This window comes from Gadus chalcogrammus, chromosome 22 (genome assembly GCF_026213295.1).
Source record: "Gadus chalcogrammus isolate NIFS_2021 chromosome 22, NIFS_Gcha_1.0, whole genome shotgun sequence".
NCBI lineage: Eukaryota > Metazoa > Chordata > Actinopteri > Gadiformes > Gadidae > Gadus > Gadus chalcogrammus.
Genome location: NC_079433.1, coordinates 5,612,975 through 5,630,531, shown reverse-complemented (window position 1 = coordinate 5,630,531; position 17,557 = coordinate 5,612,975). Strand labels below are relative to the sequence as shown.

The 17,557-nt window shown below is 44.8% G+C and overlaps 1 protein-coding gene across 1 annotated transcript; it reads left to right on the top strand.

Moving 5' to 3' along the window:
* The first annotated feature begins 6,143 nt into the window (after nt 1–6,143).
* Nucleotides 6,144–14,272, top strand: gmpr (guanosine monophosphate reductase). Its single transcript, XM_056583215.1, has 9 exons — nt 6,144–6,431; nt 8,087–8,206; nt 8,516–8,599; nt 9,190–9,363; nt 9,726–9,807; nt 10,111–10,217; nt 10,554–10,596; nt 11,536–11,695; nt 12,322–14,272. The coding sequence occupies exons 1-9, from the start codon at nt 6,345–6,347 to the stop codon at nt 12,500–12,502; spliced, it is 1,038 nt and encodes a 345-aa protein (XP_056439190.1). The 5' UTR covers nt 6,144–6,344; the 3' UTR covers nt 12,503–14,272.
* The last annotated feature ends 3,285 nt before the right edge of the window (nt 14,273–17,557 follow it).

Here is a 17,557-nt window from a genome sequence, read left to right as displayed (position 1 = left end):
AAAAAAACATAAGGGGTAAAACTGTTGTTTTTTATCGGTCGTCATGAAAAAAAAGATAAGGGGTAACACTGTTGTTTTTTATCGGTCGTCATGAAAAAAACATAAGGGTAACACTGTCGTTTTTTATCGGTCGTCATGAAAAAAAACATAAGGGGTAACACTGTCGTTTTTTATCGGTCGTCATGAGAAAAAAACATAAGGGGTAACACTGACGTTTTTTATCGGTCGTCATGAAAAAAAACATAAGGGGTAACACTGTCGTTTTTTATCGGTCGTCATGAAAAAAAACATGAGGGATAACACTGTTGTTTTTTATCGGTCGTCATGAAAAAAAACATAAGGGGTAACACTGTCGTTTTTTATCGGTCGTCATGAAAAAAAACATAAGGGGTAACACTGTCGTTTTTTATCGGTCGTCATGAGAAAAAACATAAGGGGTAACACTGTCGTTTTTATCGGTCCTCATGAAAAAAAACATAAGGGGTAACACTGTCGTTTTTTATCAGTCGTCATGAAAAAAAACAAAAAACATAAGGGGTAACACTGTTGTTTTTTATTGGTCCTCATGAAGAAAACCATAAGGGGTAACACTGTTGTTTTTTATTGGTCGTCATGAAAAAAAACATAAGGTGTAACACTGTTGTTTATTATTAGTCGTCCTGAAAAAAAACATAAGGGGTAACACTGTTGTTTATTATTGGTTGTCTTGAAAAAAACATAAGGGGTAACACTGTCGTTTTTTATTGGTCCTCATGAAAAAAAACATAAGGGGTAACACTGTCGTTTTTTATTGGTCCTCATAAAAAAAAACATAAGGGGTAACACTGTCGTTTTTTATTGGTTGTCATGAAAAAAACATAAGGGGTAACACTGTCGTGTTTTATTGGTCGTTATGAAAAAAAACTTAAGGGGTAACACTGTCCTTTTTTATTGGTCGTCATGAAAAAAAACATAAGGGGTAACACTGTCGTTTTTTATCGGTCCTCATGAAAAAAAACATAAGGGGTAACACTGTCCTTTTTTATCGGTCCTCATGAAAAAAAACATAAGGGGTAACACTGTCGTTTTTTATTGGTCCTCATGAAAAAAAACATAAGGGGTAACACTGTCGTTTTTTATTGGTCCTCATGAAAAAAAACATAAGGGGTAACACTGTCGTTTTTAATCGGTCGTCATGAAAAAAAACATAAGGGGTAACACTGTTGTTTTTTATCGGTCGTCATGAAAAAAAACATAAGGGGTAACACTGTTGTTTTTTATTGGTCGTCATGAAAAAAAACATAAGGTGTAACACTGTCGTTTTTTATTGGTCCTCATGAAAAGAAACATAAGGCGTAACACTGTCGTTTTTTATTGGTCCTCATGAAAAAAAACATAAGGGGTAACACTGTTGTTTTTATTGGTCCTCATGAAAAAAACCATAAGGGGTAACACTGTTGTTTTTTATTGGTCGTCATGAAAAAAAACATAAGGTGTAACACTGTTGTTTATTATTGGTCGTCCTGAAAAAAAACATAAGGGGTAACACTGTCGTTTTTAATTGGTCCTCATGAAAAAAAACATAAGGGGTAACACTGTCGTTTTCTATTGGTCCTCATGAAAAAAAACATAAGGGGTAACACTGTCCTTTTTTATCGGTCCTCATGAAAAAAAACATAAGGGGTAACACTGTCGTTTTTTATTGGTCGTCATGAAAAAAAACACAAGGGAAATTATAGAAATACACACATAATAATAATTCTTTGTTTCAGACCCAGGAGGATCCATATCAACACAAACAAAATGAACAAACATACATTTTAATGTCATGGATATCCTCTTTATTGATGATTGATTAATTTGTTTTGTCGTCGCCTCAGTGGTGCAGTGGAGTGCACTCTGCCTAACCCTCTGGAGACCGGGGTTCAGGTCCGGTTGATGTCTTCTGTTGAAATGTCGAAATTCATCAAATTACAGATAGGGGCTAACACTGTCGTTTTTTATTGGTCGTCCCCTCCACGAGGAGGAGGAGCTTCAGTAAAGACGGCGTAGCGTTTTATTCCCAGCGCCTCACACTCTCACACTGCACCTCCTCCACCTCCCCCACCTCCTCCACCTCCTCTGCCTCCACCTCCTCCACCCCCTCCACCTCCTTTTCTTCTCTACCTCCTCCACCCCCTCCACCTCCTCTACCTCCACCTCCTCTTCCTCCTCCACCTCCTCTTCCTCCTCCACCTCCTCCAACTCCTCTTTCTCCTCCACCTCCTCCACCTCCTCTTTCTCCTCTACCTCCTCCACCTCCTCCAGCTCCTCTACCTCAACCTCCTCTTCCTCCTCCACCTCCTCCACCCCCTCCACCTCCTCTACCTCCACCTCCTCTTCCTCCTCTACCTCCTCCAACTGGGGTTTTTCACAACGCTTTTCCTCCACCAGGATCTGAACCTCACTGTTAAGTTATTAGGTACAGCCAAGCTGGTCTGGGGGGGCAGCCATGAGTGTGTGTTAAGGGGGGCCCATCCATGAGTGTGTGAGGGGGAGCCGCAGCCATGGTGTTCTGGTCGGGCCCCTGCCATGAGTGTGTGCGGGGGGGCCGCAGCATGAGTGTGTTTAGGTGGGGGCATATCCTAGGTCCCTTCTTCCATAAGGTCATCAGATTGACTCCCAGCTCAATCCCAGTGTTCTTCTATATTATAGTTATATAATCAAATGTATTCTTATGAATGTTCTGTTTGGCGTTACATTAAGACATCTCTTTATTAGTCATTGCGTACTCAACACAGAATGATCTCTGCATATATAATAATAAAAATAATAAATGGACATGGGGAGAGAGACAGACAGGCTCCACACGGGGAGAGAGAGACAGGCTCCACACAGGGAGAGAGAGAGAGACAGGTAGGCTCCACACGGGGAGAGAGAGAGACAGACAGGCTCCACACAGGGAGAGAGAGAGACAGGCTCCACACGGGGAGAGAGAGACAGGTAGGCTCCACACGGGGAGAGAAAGACAGGCGCCACCGGGTTTGAACCAGGGACCATGTGGCTGTGAGGCAGCAGTGCTAACCACTGTGCCAGCACGACACCGGTGGTAGAGGCTGAACGTATTTGAGTACAAACAGCGTCATCATCTAGTGGTAATAAGCTCAAGAAGCGCATGGACATGAATGTCCGTTCCTCCAGGACACGGCTGGAAAAAAATAAGGGGTAACACTGTCCTTTTTTATTGGTCCTCATGAAAAAAAACATAAGGGGTTACACTGTCGTTTTTTATTGGTCCTCATGAAAAAAAACAAAAACATAAAAAACATAAACCCGCTAAACGTCCTTTAGCGGGTTTAGGGAACATGGCGTGGAGAGTCCTGCGTGGGTATACAACATGTTACTAACAGTGGGGTCCAGGGCCCCACAAGTTACTAACAGTGGGGCCCAGGGCCCCACTGTTAGTAACTGAAGTAGGCTGAGCCGCCCCACTAGTTACTTACTTTGGGGCCCAGGGCCCCACAACTTACTAACAGTGGGGCCCAGGGCCCCACAAGTTACTAACAGTGGGGCCCTGGGCCCCAGCGTTAGTAACTTTTAATGTTGCATTGTCGAAGCAATCAGTGGAGAAATACAACAATTCAAGCGAAAACAGCAATAGTAGGCCTGTTACTACTGAGTAAATAAATTAATAAAAAGATCAATAGGGGGCACTATTTCAGTTTGTGAATTTGAGACCATTCACGAACAAGTCACTGTCATTTAAACATGGAGCAACGGCGAACTCTAATTGGAGCGTTGAAGCAATGAATTTATTCAGTTCAGATCATTTAACAAGCCTGGAGATGATGCAACCCCAAAAGGACTGCTACGAATTATGCACGATTTTGGACTGCAATCTATGTTTCCAAATGTGTATGTAGCGCTACGGCTTTTTCTGACTCTGCCCGTCAGTAATTGCGAAGGGGGGCGGTCATTCTCTCTTCTGTCCAGGATAAAAAATGAACTGAGGACGAAAATGTCACAAAAACGCCTCAAGGCACTTTCTCTCATGGCAATTGAGAGCGACCTTACCAATGCACTGGAGTTTGATGATATCGTGGAGGATTTTGCACGGAACAGAGCCCGGAAAAAATGCATTTCATAGGTGAAATGCATTACTGTCAATTAATGTAAGGAACTGTAAGGTGCATTCGAAATTCGTTCAAATCGCCAAAAATTGCATCAATTATGTATTTTTTTTATCATGTTTTGGTTAAATAAAGATGCATTTATTTGTAATAATTATTGTGAGGTTGCCTTTCCTGTGCTACAAATCCTGCTGAGTTGCAGGTATAGGCCAATGACTTATTATCGCCAATAAGTGTGTGTGTATTCTGGGTGCGTGTGTTTATGTTGGAAGGGGGGGGGGGGGGGGCTGCGGAGTCCACGTGCCCAGGGGCCCGATATGTCATAATCCGTCCATGCCCACCAGGTTTAATATATCTATGGATTCTTTTTTTTTCAAACGATATATTGAACCTTTGCCCCCCAGGTTCAATATATCAATAGATTTTTTTGTTTTTTCAAGCGATATATTGAACCTACCCAGGTTCAATATATCGATGGGGTGTATCGATTTCTTTTTTCATATCGATAGATTATTTGTTTTCTCCAATTGATATATTGAACCTACCCCCCCAGGTTCAATATATCGATGGGGTATATCGATTTCTTTTTTCATATCGATAGATTATTTGTTTTCTCCAATTGATATATTGAACCTACCCCCCCAGGTTCAATATATCGATGGGGTATATTGGTTTCTTTTTTGATATCGATAGATTATTTGTTTTCTCCAATTGATATATTGAACCTACCCCCCCAGGTTCAATATATCGATGGGGTATATCGATTTCTTTTTTCATATCGATAGATTATTTGTTTTCTCCAATCGATATATTGAACCTACCCCCCCAGGTTCAATATATCGATGGGGTATATCGATTTCTTTTTTCATATCGATAGATTATTTGTTTAGGTGAAGTAATAATAATATATCTAAGTGCTTTCCGCGCGTGTGTATGGTTAAAGTCTTTGTTTGGTTATTACCTATGTGGTTCACACTTAGATCGTTGAGGAGTTGATTGATCTCTGCTGACATCTGGTGGTCAAGCAGTATTCTACTATTCCTTTCTATTTCCGTAATATTACGCTATAAATAAATGAAACGGGATTTCCTCAAGGTGATTGATTTAATTATCTCATTAAATCAATGTAATGAGTTGGCTCTCAGGCCTTTCATCTTGAATCAGTCTCCACACACACACACACACACACACACACACACACACACACACACACACACACACACACACACACACACACACACACACACACAGACGTTGGAACACACACAAAGACGTAAGCACACTAACACACACACACACAGAGACACAAAGACACACACACACACCCTCACAGCTGTTCAGGGCGCAGTGCCCCAGATGGACAGCAGCCGTGCTCTTCAGCACTGCGGCACACAGCCACGACTGTCATGCTGCAGTGCTGGTGTGTGTGTGTGTGTGTGTGTGTGTGTGTGTGTGTGTGTGTGTGTGTGTGTGTGTGTGTGTGTGTGTGTGTGTGTGTGTGTGTGTGTGTGTGTGTGTGTGTGTGTTGTGTGTGTGTGTGTGTGTGTGTGTGTGTGTGTGTGTGTGTGTGTGTGTGTGTGTGTGTGTGTGTGTGTGTGTGTGTGTGCGTGCGTGCGTGCGTGCGTGCGTGCGTGCGTGCGTGCGTGCGTGCGTGCGTGCGTGCGTGCGTGCGTGCGTGCGTGCGTGCGTGCGTGCGTGCGTGCGTGCGTGCGTGCGTGCGTGCGTGCGTGCGTGCGTGCGTGCGTGCGTGCGTGCGTGCGTGCGTGCGCGTTCGTGTTCGTGTGCTTACGTCTTTGTGTGTTTTCCGACGTGTGTCCGTGTGTGTGTGTGTGTGTGTGCGCTTGTGTGTAAGCATGAGTCAGCTGCCTGCCTCCCCTCCAGCCACTGCTGCTGCTGCCAGTCAGCGAGAGGAGAGGAGAGGAGAGCGTCAGGAGCGGAGAGAGGAAGGGAGGAGAGAAGAGAGAGAGTGGGAGGGGGGGAATGCCAGGGAAGGAGAGCGAGCGTCGGCCCAAATAAAGACATGGGGGGCCTGGGAGGGGCCGGACCCCTCTGACTATATAAACGCTGGCTGTCTGGAGGGTCGGGTTTGGTGGTCGGGGATTAGGACCAGTAACCGCCGCCGTCGCAGCCGCCGCCGCACCGTCCGTCCTCAGGGGACTCCCTTCAGCCGTCTCAGCATCCTGGTCCTCATCTTCCTCTTCGTCCTCCTGGTCTTCGTCCCTGTGGCCCAGTGCCAGGGCGCTCCCCAGAGCCAGCATGCCGCGCGTGGACTCGGACCTGAAGCTGGACTTCAAAGATGTCCTCTTCAGACCCAAGCGGAGCAGCCTCCGAAGCCGCTCGGAGGTACCGTCCGTCCGTCCGTCCGTCCGTCCGTCCGTCCTCTGCTGCTGCTGTCGGGCTGGGGGGTAGGGGGGGGGGGGGGCACAGCTCTGTCATTAGAGACAGCGCTGTGGTGCATACTGAGCCAGGGAGATATCGTAGCAGAGAGGAGATGTGGGGGTGGAGTGGGAGAGACCAATAGGAGAGGGCAACATGGCCGGCTTCAATGACTTTCTGTTCCCCCGGTGTAGAATGAGGGTGATTAAATACAATGGTAGTCATTGACGTAGCCTCGTGTTCACTGTCAAAGGCTTGCCACTATGCACATAAAGCCTTGTCATTATCCTTTTCAACATTGGAAAGATAGCGTTATTAATCGTTGCCTCAATTAATGATGTGATGAGTGATGACTAATTGGTTGGATTGATTGATTGATTGATCGATTGATTGATCGATTGATTGATTGATTGATTAACAATATAATGGCAGTTCTCTGTATGTACATGCAACCAAACAATCCCTTGATGACCTTGGCAGCACAACCATTTTTGTTTACATAATAAGAAAGAGGCCATTTATTGTAGAACAGTAAGGGTCAGCTAAAGCGATGAGGCAGACAGCACACATTTAAGAATGATGTAGCTCAGTGCCTTGGAAGATCAATTAAGCTTGGCAGCTATATATCTTAGTGGGAAGATATATGTTGTGAAAGAGGCTAATCTTTCCCAAGCCCATGAGGGTTAACTACTATTTTCTAAATCTGGTATAACGTATCAGTGTCAGAACTCAAAACAAAATACACATAGCCAACACACTAGTCCCCATTTCTATCCATCTTGTTTGTTATATTCTATTGTTAGCTAGGTGTTCACCAGCTAGTTGCCAACCAAACATCAGTCTCACCTATGGTAGCCTACAACTGGTTGTAGTAGCTAACAGCTATTTCACCCGGAGGAGGAAAGAAACGTGCCATCAGGTTATCGACCACCGCGTCCCGGCATGTTGTCGGGTAACGTGATAGCTGTGGCACGGTTCTCGGTAAAACCGGATTAAAAATAGTACGGTGTGTTCCACGGTGCCCACCAGTACATTCCAGCCAGCGACAGGGGACAGAACTATTTACGTCTGCGTCAAGGTCGTATCGGTGGTGTTCTAGTTTTGTTTCCTAGAAAACTGTGAAAGTGCTGCCATGATGACAGAAGACGGTTACCCTTGCTGATTGTGCACGCGTTCTTCGGTATTCCGATTAGCTTCCACGTTAGCACGTATGAATGTCTGAGAGCAGCGTTAGCCCTGCTAAGTATTCTTTCTCAGGTAACCGGACACATCCTTGGATATAAACCAAACGCTTAAAACCAAACAATGGGAAAACAGTAACCCTTACCCTAGAACCGAAAACTCAACCCATAGGAAACCCTACTACCAATAATCAAACCCTTTCATCCCCTTGAACACTAGAACAAAACCCTTGAACCAAAAAATAGAACCCTAAATCCCAACCCTCATAGGAAACCCTGAACCATAACCCAAACACTAGTTAGGCTCCCTTGATTGAGGATGTCCACGTTTGGGTTTGAACCCAGAAGCTTTCGGCTGGGAGGCAAACACCACCTGTAACTGTGTATTGATTGATTGACTGATCGTCCTTCATAACGTTGGTCCGTCCTTGGTTCCTGCAGGTGGATCTCCAGAGGACCTTCACATTCCGTAACTCCAAGCAGACCTACACGGGCATCCCAATCATCGCCGCCAACATGGACACCACCGGGACCTTCGAGATGGCACGGGTCCTCAGTAAGGTGAGCCCTCCAGAGACTGAATAGATCCAAACCCCATGAACAACCTCGAGATGTGGCCATGTGCTTTTGTTATCACGAGGTCACAATGCACCGGGAAGTGATAACGCCACCTGCTAACAGTTGAGATAAACAGGATGCCGTCTGACTAGATCGACACAGAGCCGTTTGGAGTTGTGTGACCTTAGTGTCTGATTATGGGAATACGTTGGATATAAACGGGATATATCGGCTGAATATGAGATTGTTGGTTCTGAAGTCAAAGACAAGACGGCTCCTTAAAAGTGTATTGTTGTTCTTCCTCCTCTGCAGCACACCCTCTTCACAGCCATCCATAAGCACTACACTATAGAGGAATGGAAAAACTTTGCCGGCAGCTACCCAGAATGCATTGAGGTAAGCGACTACTGTACCTTTCAATGCACTTTGACACTGATATAACACTTGCGTCACGCCCGCTCTGTTGAGACATAACATTGGCTCTGTTGGCCCCATCTCATTGAGACCTGACGGGTCCATAGTATCTCTGACATTCCCTCGTTGCCAGGCGCTCTGATCTCCGCGCAGAGCTCCTAGAACACGGTGTTCCTAATGTGCGTTATTGACGAGAGAGAGGGCGGGACTTGCTAGCATGCCTCAGAGGGAGAGGTATATGTTAACATGGGATCAGTGGCGAGAGGCCAGACCTTCCAATCATCCCTTAACATATATACAGTATATTCGGATATTGCCTTGTCAAATTATTCGTCAAACAACCAAAATGTATCGTCCTTTTGTCTGTTGTTAATCTTGTTGTCATGTTCTTATTCTTGTTTTGCTCTGGGGCTGTTAACTGGCGTACACAACGCATAGGAAGCAAGCGAACAGAATTAGTGTCATGGTGGACCAGGTTAACGCCGCATTTCGTGGCCCTCTCTCAGCCATGAGGTGGAGGTTCAGCATTGACCCGGTCTCCCATCCCGGTCCCCGTGTACGTGTGTTCACAGCACCTGGCCGTGAGCTCCGGCAGTGGCCAGGCCGACCTGGAGAAGCTGTGTCAGATCGTGGAGGCTGTGCCCTCTCTCAAGTACATCTGTCTGGACGTCGCCAACGGATACTCAGAGTATTTCGTGGAGTTTGTCAAGACTGTCCGGGGGAAGTTCCCACAACACACCATCATGGTACGAGAGTCTGCCGTCTGTGTGTCTTTCTTTCTCTACCTGCCTGTCTGTCAATGAGTCTGTCTGTCCGTACGTCAGCCTTTCTGCCTGTCTTCCGTCTGTCTGTGTATCTTTCTTTCTTTCTGCCTGTCGGTCTGTCTGTCCGTCAGCCGCTCTTCCTGTCTTCCGTCTGTCTGTGTATCTTTCTTTCTTTCTGCCTGTCTGTCCGTCTTCCGTCTGTCTTACTCTCTGCCTGTCGTCTGTCTGTCTGTCTGTCTGTCCGTCAGCCCCTCTGTCTGTCTGTCTGTCCGTCTGTCTGTCCGTCAGCCCCTCTGCCTGTCTGTCTGTCTGTCTATGATACAGCGGTGCTCTGTTTTTGGCAGGCTGGCAACGTGGTGACAGGGGAGATGGTGGAGGAGCTAATCCTGTCAGGTGCTGACATCATCAAAGTGGGCATCGGGCCAGGTGTGTGTATGTGTGTGTGTGTGTGTGTGTGTGTGTGTGAGTGTGTGTGGCACACTGAAAACTGTGGACCACTTTTAATCAGTACATTCAATTAGAGCCTTTTTTTAGCGAGACCTGATATCTACCAGCTACTCATAGTGATTTCTTGGTGTGTGTGTGTGACTGTGTGTGTGTGTGTGTGTGTGTGTGTGTGTGTGTGTGTGTGTGTGTGTGTGTGTGTGTGTGTGTGTGTGTGTGTGTGTGTGTGTGTGTGTGTGTGTGTGTGTGTGCCTGTGTGCGCGTGTGTGTGTGTGTGCTCTCCAGGATCTGTGTGCACAACGCGCATCAAGACCGGGGTGGGATACCCCCAGCTCAGTGCTGTCATAGAGTGTGCTGACTCCGCCCACGGACTCAAGGGCCACATCATCTCTGTGAGTCACACCCATACACTAATCAATATACCATTACGCCTTAGTGGCTTATTCCCAGCCGCTGCTTATTACCAGAAACACTTGTGGTTTTGGACAACATGAGTATTGCATTCAGGTGAAAGAGGAATTCAGAATGAATGAAGTAGAATTTTGCCGATTTGACCATGCGTACATGTACATCCCTCCATACATCATTATATTTTTCATTTCTACATGATGGTGTTCGGCCACAAGAGGGCGCCATAGCAATAGCAAAATGCCTCAGTCGGGTTACGATTCGGGGGAATTTTTTTAGTATCCAATCAGTGACGGTATGTGTTCCGTTGTTCCACTCAGGATGGTGGCTGCAGTTGCCCTGGTGATGTGGCTAAGGCTTTTGGTAAGTGCGGTCAAATAATTGAAAATATGTATGATAGAAAAATCTTCATGACAGTAGCAGTATAACTCATAGACTGAATAAAATGTAGACATGACATGTGAACAAATAATGTCAACGTTAAACACTGCTGTTGCGGTGAAGCAAAAACTAAAAAGTAATCGACGAATCAAGCGTGTCTCTGCTCATGTTTATGGGGTCAGAACAGTCTCTTTAATAATGAATGCACAGAGGAGGATTCACAAATGTATTTTGTGATTTATATATAAATTACTCTCTTCTCACAAATACATTTCAATGAACACACAAATGGATATCGTTAAAATGCAAAATAAATCCATAGGCAAAAATAAGTTTCACAAACAAATTTTTGATCCACACACGAATGTGCCTTGTTTTGAATAAATGTAATATAAATCCATAAATATATTAATTAAAAAAATATTTTCATCAAAAATGTATTTGGATGTTGATACGTTTATATACAAAATATAAATGTACAAACTGTTAAGAATTAGCAAGTCGCTTTTCATTTGTGAACTTGTTTGCATTTGTGTGTGAACTGGGGCCTCATTACAGAAACTTCCTGAAAAGCGTCTTGTAAATTCAAGTTTAACGGTTTGTATACAAATGTAACAACATCCAAATACATTTTGATGGAAATTGCAAAGATTTTTTTTAATCGATATGTTGGTTAATATTACATTTATTTTTAAAAAAAAGGCACATTTGTGTGTTGATCAGAAATGTGTTTGTGAAACTTTTTTTTATTGATAAATTTTACATTTATACCGATATCCATTTGTGTGTGCATTGAAATGTATTTGTGAGAAGAGAGTAATTTATATATAAATCACAAAAAACATTTGTGAATCCTACTCTGTGCATTCATTATTAATGAGACTGTTCTGACCCCGTACATGTTGTCCCTCCGTCCTCCAGGGGCCGGCGCTGACTTCGTGATGATGGGGGGCATGCTGGCGGGCCACGACCAGTGCACCGGCGAGGTCATCGAGAGAGACGGCAAGAAGTACAAGATGTTCTACGGCATGAGCTCCGACACCGCCATGAAGAAATACGTCGGGGGCGTCGCCGAATATAGGTAGGAAGTTCTGGCATAGAGTAGAAGAGTAGTGGGGGGTCGGGGGGAAGATCTCCTTGGTAGATCTCCTCCTATCTACCTACTTCAAGGACCGCAAGCCAAACGCTGCTCCCTGGGTGTTATCCTTGGTATGCCAAGGTTTGCTGACTAGACCCCTAAATGTTACGGAAGCGAATACTGACCCCTACTGGCCTGTGTGACACACTATTGGGTAATTTAGACGTTTTTTAATACAGGGTTAGGGCATCTAAAGGTGGAAACACCTTTAATGACTAGTAGACTACGCTGCCCCACCTTATGCTTCTTGGGCCATATTGATACATTTTAATGGTGAATGTACATGGAGTCTGTGACATGGAGGCCCTCAAACGCTCATAATCCTTCATGTTCTCCATCTTACTAACAAACAACACAAAGTCTTGATAGATTTCCCGTTATCACTCCAACATGTTTGACCCTCTCTAATAACATGTTTATATTACTAAAATAGTTAATTACATGTAAAAAAGTATTCTGCAAATTTCAAACCAAGGACGCTGAAACCAAGGACGCTGAAAAACAGCCTTTCTTTTTCTTTCTCCTTCTACTTCTACTCCTCCTCCCCTCCTCCTCCCCCCCCCATCCAGGGCGTCGGAGGGGCGGACGGTGGAGGTGGCCTACCGGGGGGACGTGGAGCACACGGTGCTGGACGTCCTGGGGGGGCTGCGCTCCACTTGCACCTACGTGGGCGCAGCCAAGCTGAAGGAGCTTAGCCGCCGCACCACCTTCATCAGGGTCACACAGCAGTCCAGCCACATGTTCGGCTAGCGCCCAGCGCAACCGCGGGATCGAGAACGGCGTCCGTACGTCAATTTGTTTAATGTGTGTAATGTGTGTGTGTGTGTGTGTTGAATTATTTCAAGTCATAATAGCGTGATGGGAATTCAATTCATACCTCTATGAAGTCAGTGGTTTAAAGGTGACATATTATACCACCAGGTGTATTTTTAAAACGGCTTGTAACAGCTAATCACACTCACACCTGGTGGTATGATACGTAACTTTTAACACTAGATTAATCCTATAAAGCTAAAGCATTTCTTTACGTCCCACGTCAAAGAGTGCGTTGCACCTATCACTGTCATGTAAAGCACTCCCATCAATAAAGTTTGAGTACATCAACAGTAGACCCCCCCCCCCCCCCCCCCCAGGGAAGAGCCATGACAGACTGTGAAGCCACAAGTGTCAAACCGTACCATAAGCTGCTGGTAGCCACACCGTAGTAATGTACATTGTAGGAGCGGTGGGAGTTGGTTTTAATTGTTAATTACCTGCTGCTTCATAATTCTTTACACAATGGTAATTAAGGAAATATGTTAAGGATGGGGAGGTGCTGTAGAGACGAGAGATTCAATGATGATAATGACACAATAGTGCTAAACAAGTGATCGGTGATTAAACGTTTGTGCTTTATAAATATGCATTGCATGTTAACATTTCGCAAAAAATGGCGACTACTGTATCTTATATCACGGTTTATACGGCCGGCCTTCAATAAAGAGTGGAAAAACGATGTTATGCAAATGCAAGGATTGAGGCAACGGTGATACCGTTTGAATGTGACTGGGAGATTCTCTGGGGTTAAACACTTTAATAAACTGTATGCTGGTCTATGGATGGACCTCCTTATCAGTCTTGACCCAAAACAGTAGGCTACATGCTAGGTAACATGCTAGGTAGCTGCTTCCTGTGTTGTTGTCCCCACATGCTAATGCTGTGTCCATCTCTGTCTCTTTAAAATACATCGGATGCCGCTTGTCTGTCATTTAATGTGCCACTGAACTGTAAAGCACTGCAGCTATTAATTCACGGCAGTAGGGGTAAACAGGGTTGAGTTAAGCGGGGTTTAATACAAGCAAGGATGCATGTGTACCGCCCCGTTACATATACAGGGACGGCCTGGTTATCTGCTTCATGTATCTGATCAAAGTATCGGACATACTTGAAGCACTTCTGTTGCTGATGTTGTCTTTGTGGGGCGGGGGGGGTGGGGGGTGTTCTGATTGGGTCTTTGACTCCACCGTGCCTCGGGATACATTATTAAAGAGTTTAGTGCTCTTATGAACTGAGATATGCTGTACTCACATACTTGAAGAACGGGATCTTCAGGGACTGGAAAGCAATTATACAAATAGTGATTTCAAGACGTATAAATATCATGCCTTTACTGGAGAGCAACACTGTGGCTAAAGAGGAAGGAGAGACTGATCCGTTTACAGGGATCACGAAAAAATATATCCCTAATAAAACAGAATACTACTTCAACTCTGCTTGCGTTGTGTTTTTTCCCTCGGCAAAGAAGCCATTTGTGGTGTTTGGAAACAAATGACCTCAAATAAATATGAATGTGTCTTTACAGAGTTTATACATTCAACATCTGGGCACTTAAGTGGTCAGTCGTAATTCTATGATTGGATCACCATTTTAAACTGCTGCCTGTCACTATTGTCAAGATGTTATGGTTTATTCATGGGTTATTCTTACTGGTTTGCGGCAAATAAATAAAACAGTTGACACAGATTATATTTCAAATGCTTTCTGTGTGTTTGTACTCCAACTCTGACACTTAAAATATGGATTTATTTTTAAAGTCTATGTTTGGGTGTAAGACGCTGATATGTCCAAATAAATGTTGCCGTTGTTATGACTCATCATCAAAAGGTTAATAATTCTCCTTTCTGAAGTGTTTGGAACAAACTTGGACCTCCCTTTCGTAAACACTTTGTACCCGTTTTTTCATCTGCCATTCATTTTTTTCCTGGATAAATTCCGTTAACAAGGGGCAGTCCTGTCCAGTTTGTTAATGTTTCAGTTAAATATAGTATCGTTTGTTCAGTATTTCTACCGGGACCCATCCAGTATGGGTCCAGCTCTATGTAAACTCTTGTTCCCGTTAGCTCTACAATAAACAACCGCACAGCTGAGCAGTGTTTGTATAAAGAAGGACTTGAGTCACGATCCTCAGGAAATTCGTAAAAACCCCACAAAGAAAAAAACCACACAATCACAACACGGTCGCTTGCAGATATGTCAAGGTTTCATTTTCCTTTTAAAAGAGGTGTGATTGTACAGATGTCAAATACATACACCGACAGGGGTCCCGACACCCCCACCACCGCTATAGCAGAAGGGCCTAGAGAAACATGTGGGGAGGGGGGGCGGGGCCTGGAGACATGGGGGGGGGGGGGGGGGGTAGTGTGCGATATAGTAAGCAAAACAAGTTGGCTGGGAACCTTCGGTAAGGGGGAGGAGGGTGGTGGTGTGCGTGTGTGTGTGTGTGTGTGTGTGTGTGTGTGTGTGTTTGTGGGGGGGGGGGGGGGGGGGGGGTGGTGGTGTATCAAGTTGTCGTGTTCCGTGTGTTCGTCAAGTCCTGTCACACACACGATGCATTCTTGTGGTTGGGGCAAAGGTTAGCCGACGAGAGTTCACGATTGACACGTGGCTGACCTGGAATAGGACGAGGGCAGGGCAAGAGAGGCGACTGTTTGAGCGGCGTGGGGGGGAAACAAGTGAGGCAGGGGTAAAACTGAACAACCAAAGCTGACGGTATAAGCCCCCCCCCCCCCCCCATCCCCCCTTTCCTCTCAGTGTGGCAGTGACAGGGACAGAGGGTTCACACGGAGCCTTCTCCCTGTCCTCCCTCCGTGACCGAGGGTCTCGTCCGGGGGAATCGTCGGAGGACGTCGCGGAGAGTTCATATAAAGTGTTCCAGAGTAATCCGAGCCATCTCCATCGAAAAAACATCAACATGTACACAGTTAATTTGTCCATAACGACGTCTTGTTAATTATATCAAATCATGGGTCATAAATGTACATACCGTAGGCTATAAATGTACAGCCCCTCCCCGTTGAGACACACCACAGTTGTTAATTGAACGGGGGAGGGGGTTAAGGGGTCAACTAAACTGTGAAGTGGGACTCCAAACCTCTTGTTTGTATTTTTCTTCCTTTCAGCCTGAGTTGGTTATCCAGCGGTATGGACATCGACAAAACGTCTCACAACAGTCAAGTTTGAACAAATAAAGTTTGAACAGATAAATCAAAACCCAAAAAAGGGAATCCTGATCTGATCGTTTTCGGTTCGTTGTTCGAGAAACAACGACAAGGTGCCATTAAAAACACATCCTTTTTTTTTTTTAACAAAACCAAAAATACATCCAAGAAAACAATTCCTCCTTCACCTCCTCCTCCTCTGATCCTTAAAACTCAAAGCTTGCGCCCCAACATTCATCGCATCATCTATCATCTTGTGCAAGTAACGAAGCCGATTAAACAACATGGAAAACATTTGCGTGTTCCTCCAACAAGAGAAAGCTTGTCACAAAAGAAAAATAATAAACACATTCTCTACATACATTTTAAGTCCCCTGAAATTATATCGAGTGCTACACGGAGACCCACAAACAAATAAACAGCTGTGCCAAAGAAAGAGCAATAGTAAGCTATAGGAGGGGTTAACAGTTCACACCAGACACCACCAAGCTGGGTCTCTCAAAAAAAAAAAAAATCTGAAATCTCGATCTCCCGAATCCTACTTTCACGTTGACAGCACAGCTCGGTGTCATGAAAAACACAAGGAAAGGGTGAATTCGCCCCGAAAGGTTTTCGTTTTTTTTAAGCCCCCCCCCCCCGGGTAAAAAGAATCATAGAGGTATCTAGCACCTCAGCCCGCTGGACCCACGGGCGCCCCGGGAAACACACACACGCACACACTCACGCACTCAAACACACGTACACACACACAGCGAGATTACGGCAAGGCAATGTGCAAAAAACTTAAAACTGAGCCATTACTCTCTTCTCTCAAAACGTGTATTCTCTCCATCTCTCTCTCCCCCCCCCCCTCTCTCGGTCTCTCCCCCTCTCATTCCCTCTGTATGAATGAATGTTAGCCCCTAGGTAGTCTACTAGTCCGACCAATCCCCACCTAGGATTAGAAAGTGCTGAAACATCAAGTCTCTTTTGTTTGTCTACGTACTTACTTAGATGTGCATCTTTTGTTGGTAGTTCTTTTTTTTTTACGTTTTCGTTTTTTTATATATATATTTTTTTTAATCTTTTTACAAAAAAGTGGTCCCCACTTAGAATGAGGTTTGTTTAATATTCCCGTTGGGGTCGCGCTGAGAACCTCTGATGTCCAGGGTCTCACAGGCAACATCAGAGAAATACTTGATTGCACAAGCGCTCACAAACACACACACACACACACGCACACACAATACAAACGCACACTTGATAGATGGTGTGTACACACACACACACACACACACACACACACACACACACACACATACAGGAAGGCCTCAAAGACAAAACTGGATAGTAAAAAATAAAAACGAGTTCCCTCCACTTGTTTCTAGCCGGTTCACAAACTGCCATCCAATAGATTAACATACACATACTAACAGAAACATGTTAACATACATACACCTGTCAACATACATACACTGACATGTACATGTCAGAGACGAGTCAGGGTCATGTCCTGTATGCTGGAGGTCATCAAACTACATATACTTGGCACAGCAAAGGGAGGCAAAGAGAAAAAGTGTTCGATTTCAGAAAGTTACATTTTAAGATAGGCCAAACTCAGCACATATAAACACCTAGTCACGTCCAGAGTAGCCTTGAGTCGGAATAAAAATAAACAGATTGTTTTTTCAGGAATTCGTTAACCACAATAACGTGATTAATAGGCAGCTAGACCGGCTGATGGCTCACATCATTGCCTAGTCTGCCTGGATATATTTCTCTTAAATATTACGGTGCATGCATTGACTTAAAGTGTAGACCTTGATTTGCAGTACAAAATTAGGTATAT

What these genes read in the sequence shown, in the direction of transcription:
- gmpr (XM_056583215.1), top strand. Translation starts at nt 6,345, where the DNA reads ATGCCGCGCGTGGACTCGGACCTGAAGCTGGACTTCAAAGATGTCCTC. An exon ending in TCCCACAACACACCATCATG is followed by an intron (nt 9,364 to 9,725) that starts GTACGAGAGTCT and finishes TGTTTTTGGCAG; the next exon opens with GCTGGCAACGTGGTGACAGG. An exon ending in TCAAGGGCCACATCATCTCT is followed by an intron (nt 10,218 to 10,553) that starts GTGAGTCACACC and finishes TGTTCCACTCAG; the next exon opens with GATGGTGGCTGCAGTTGCCC.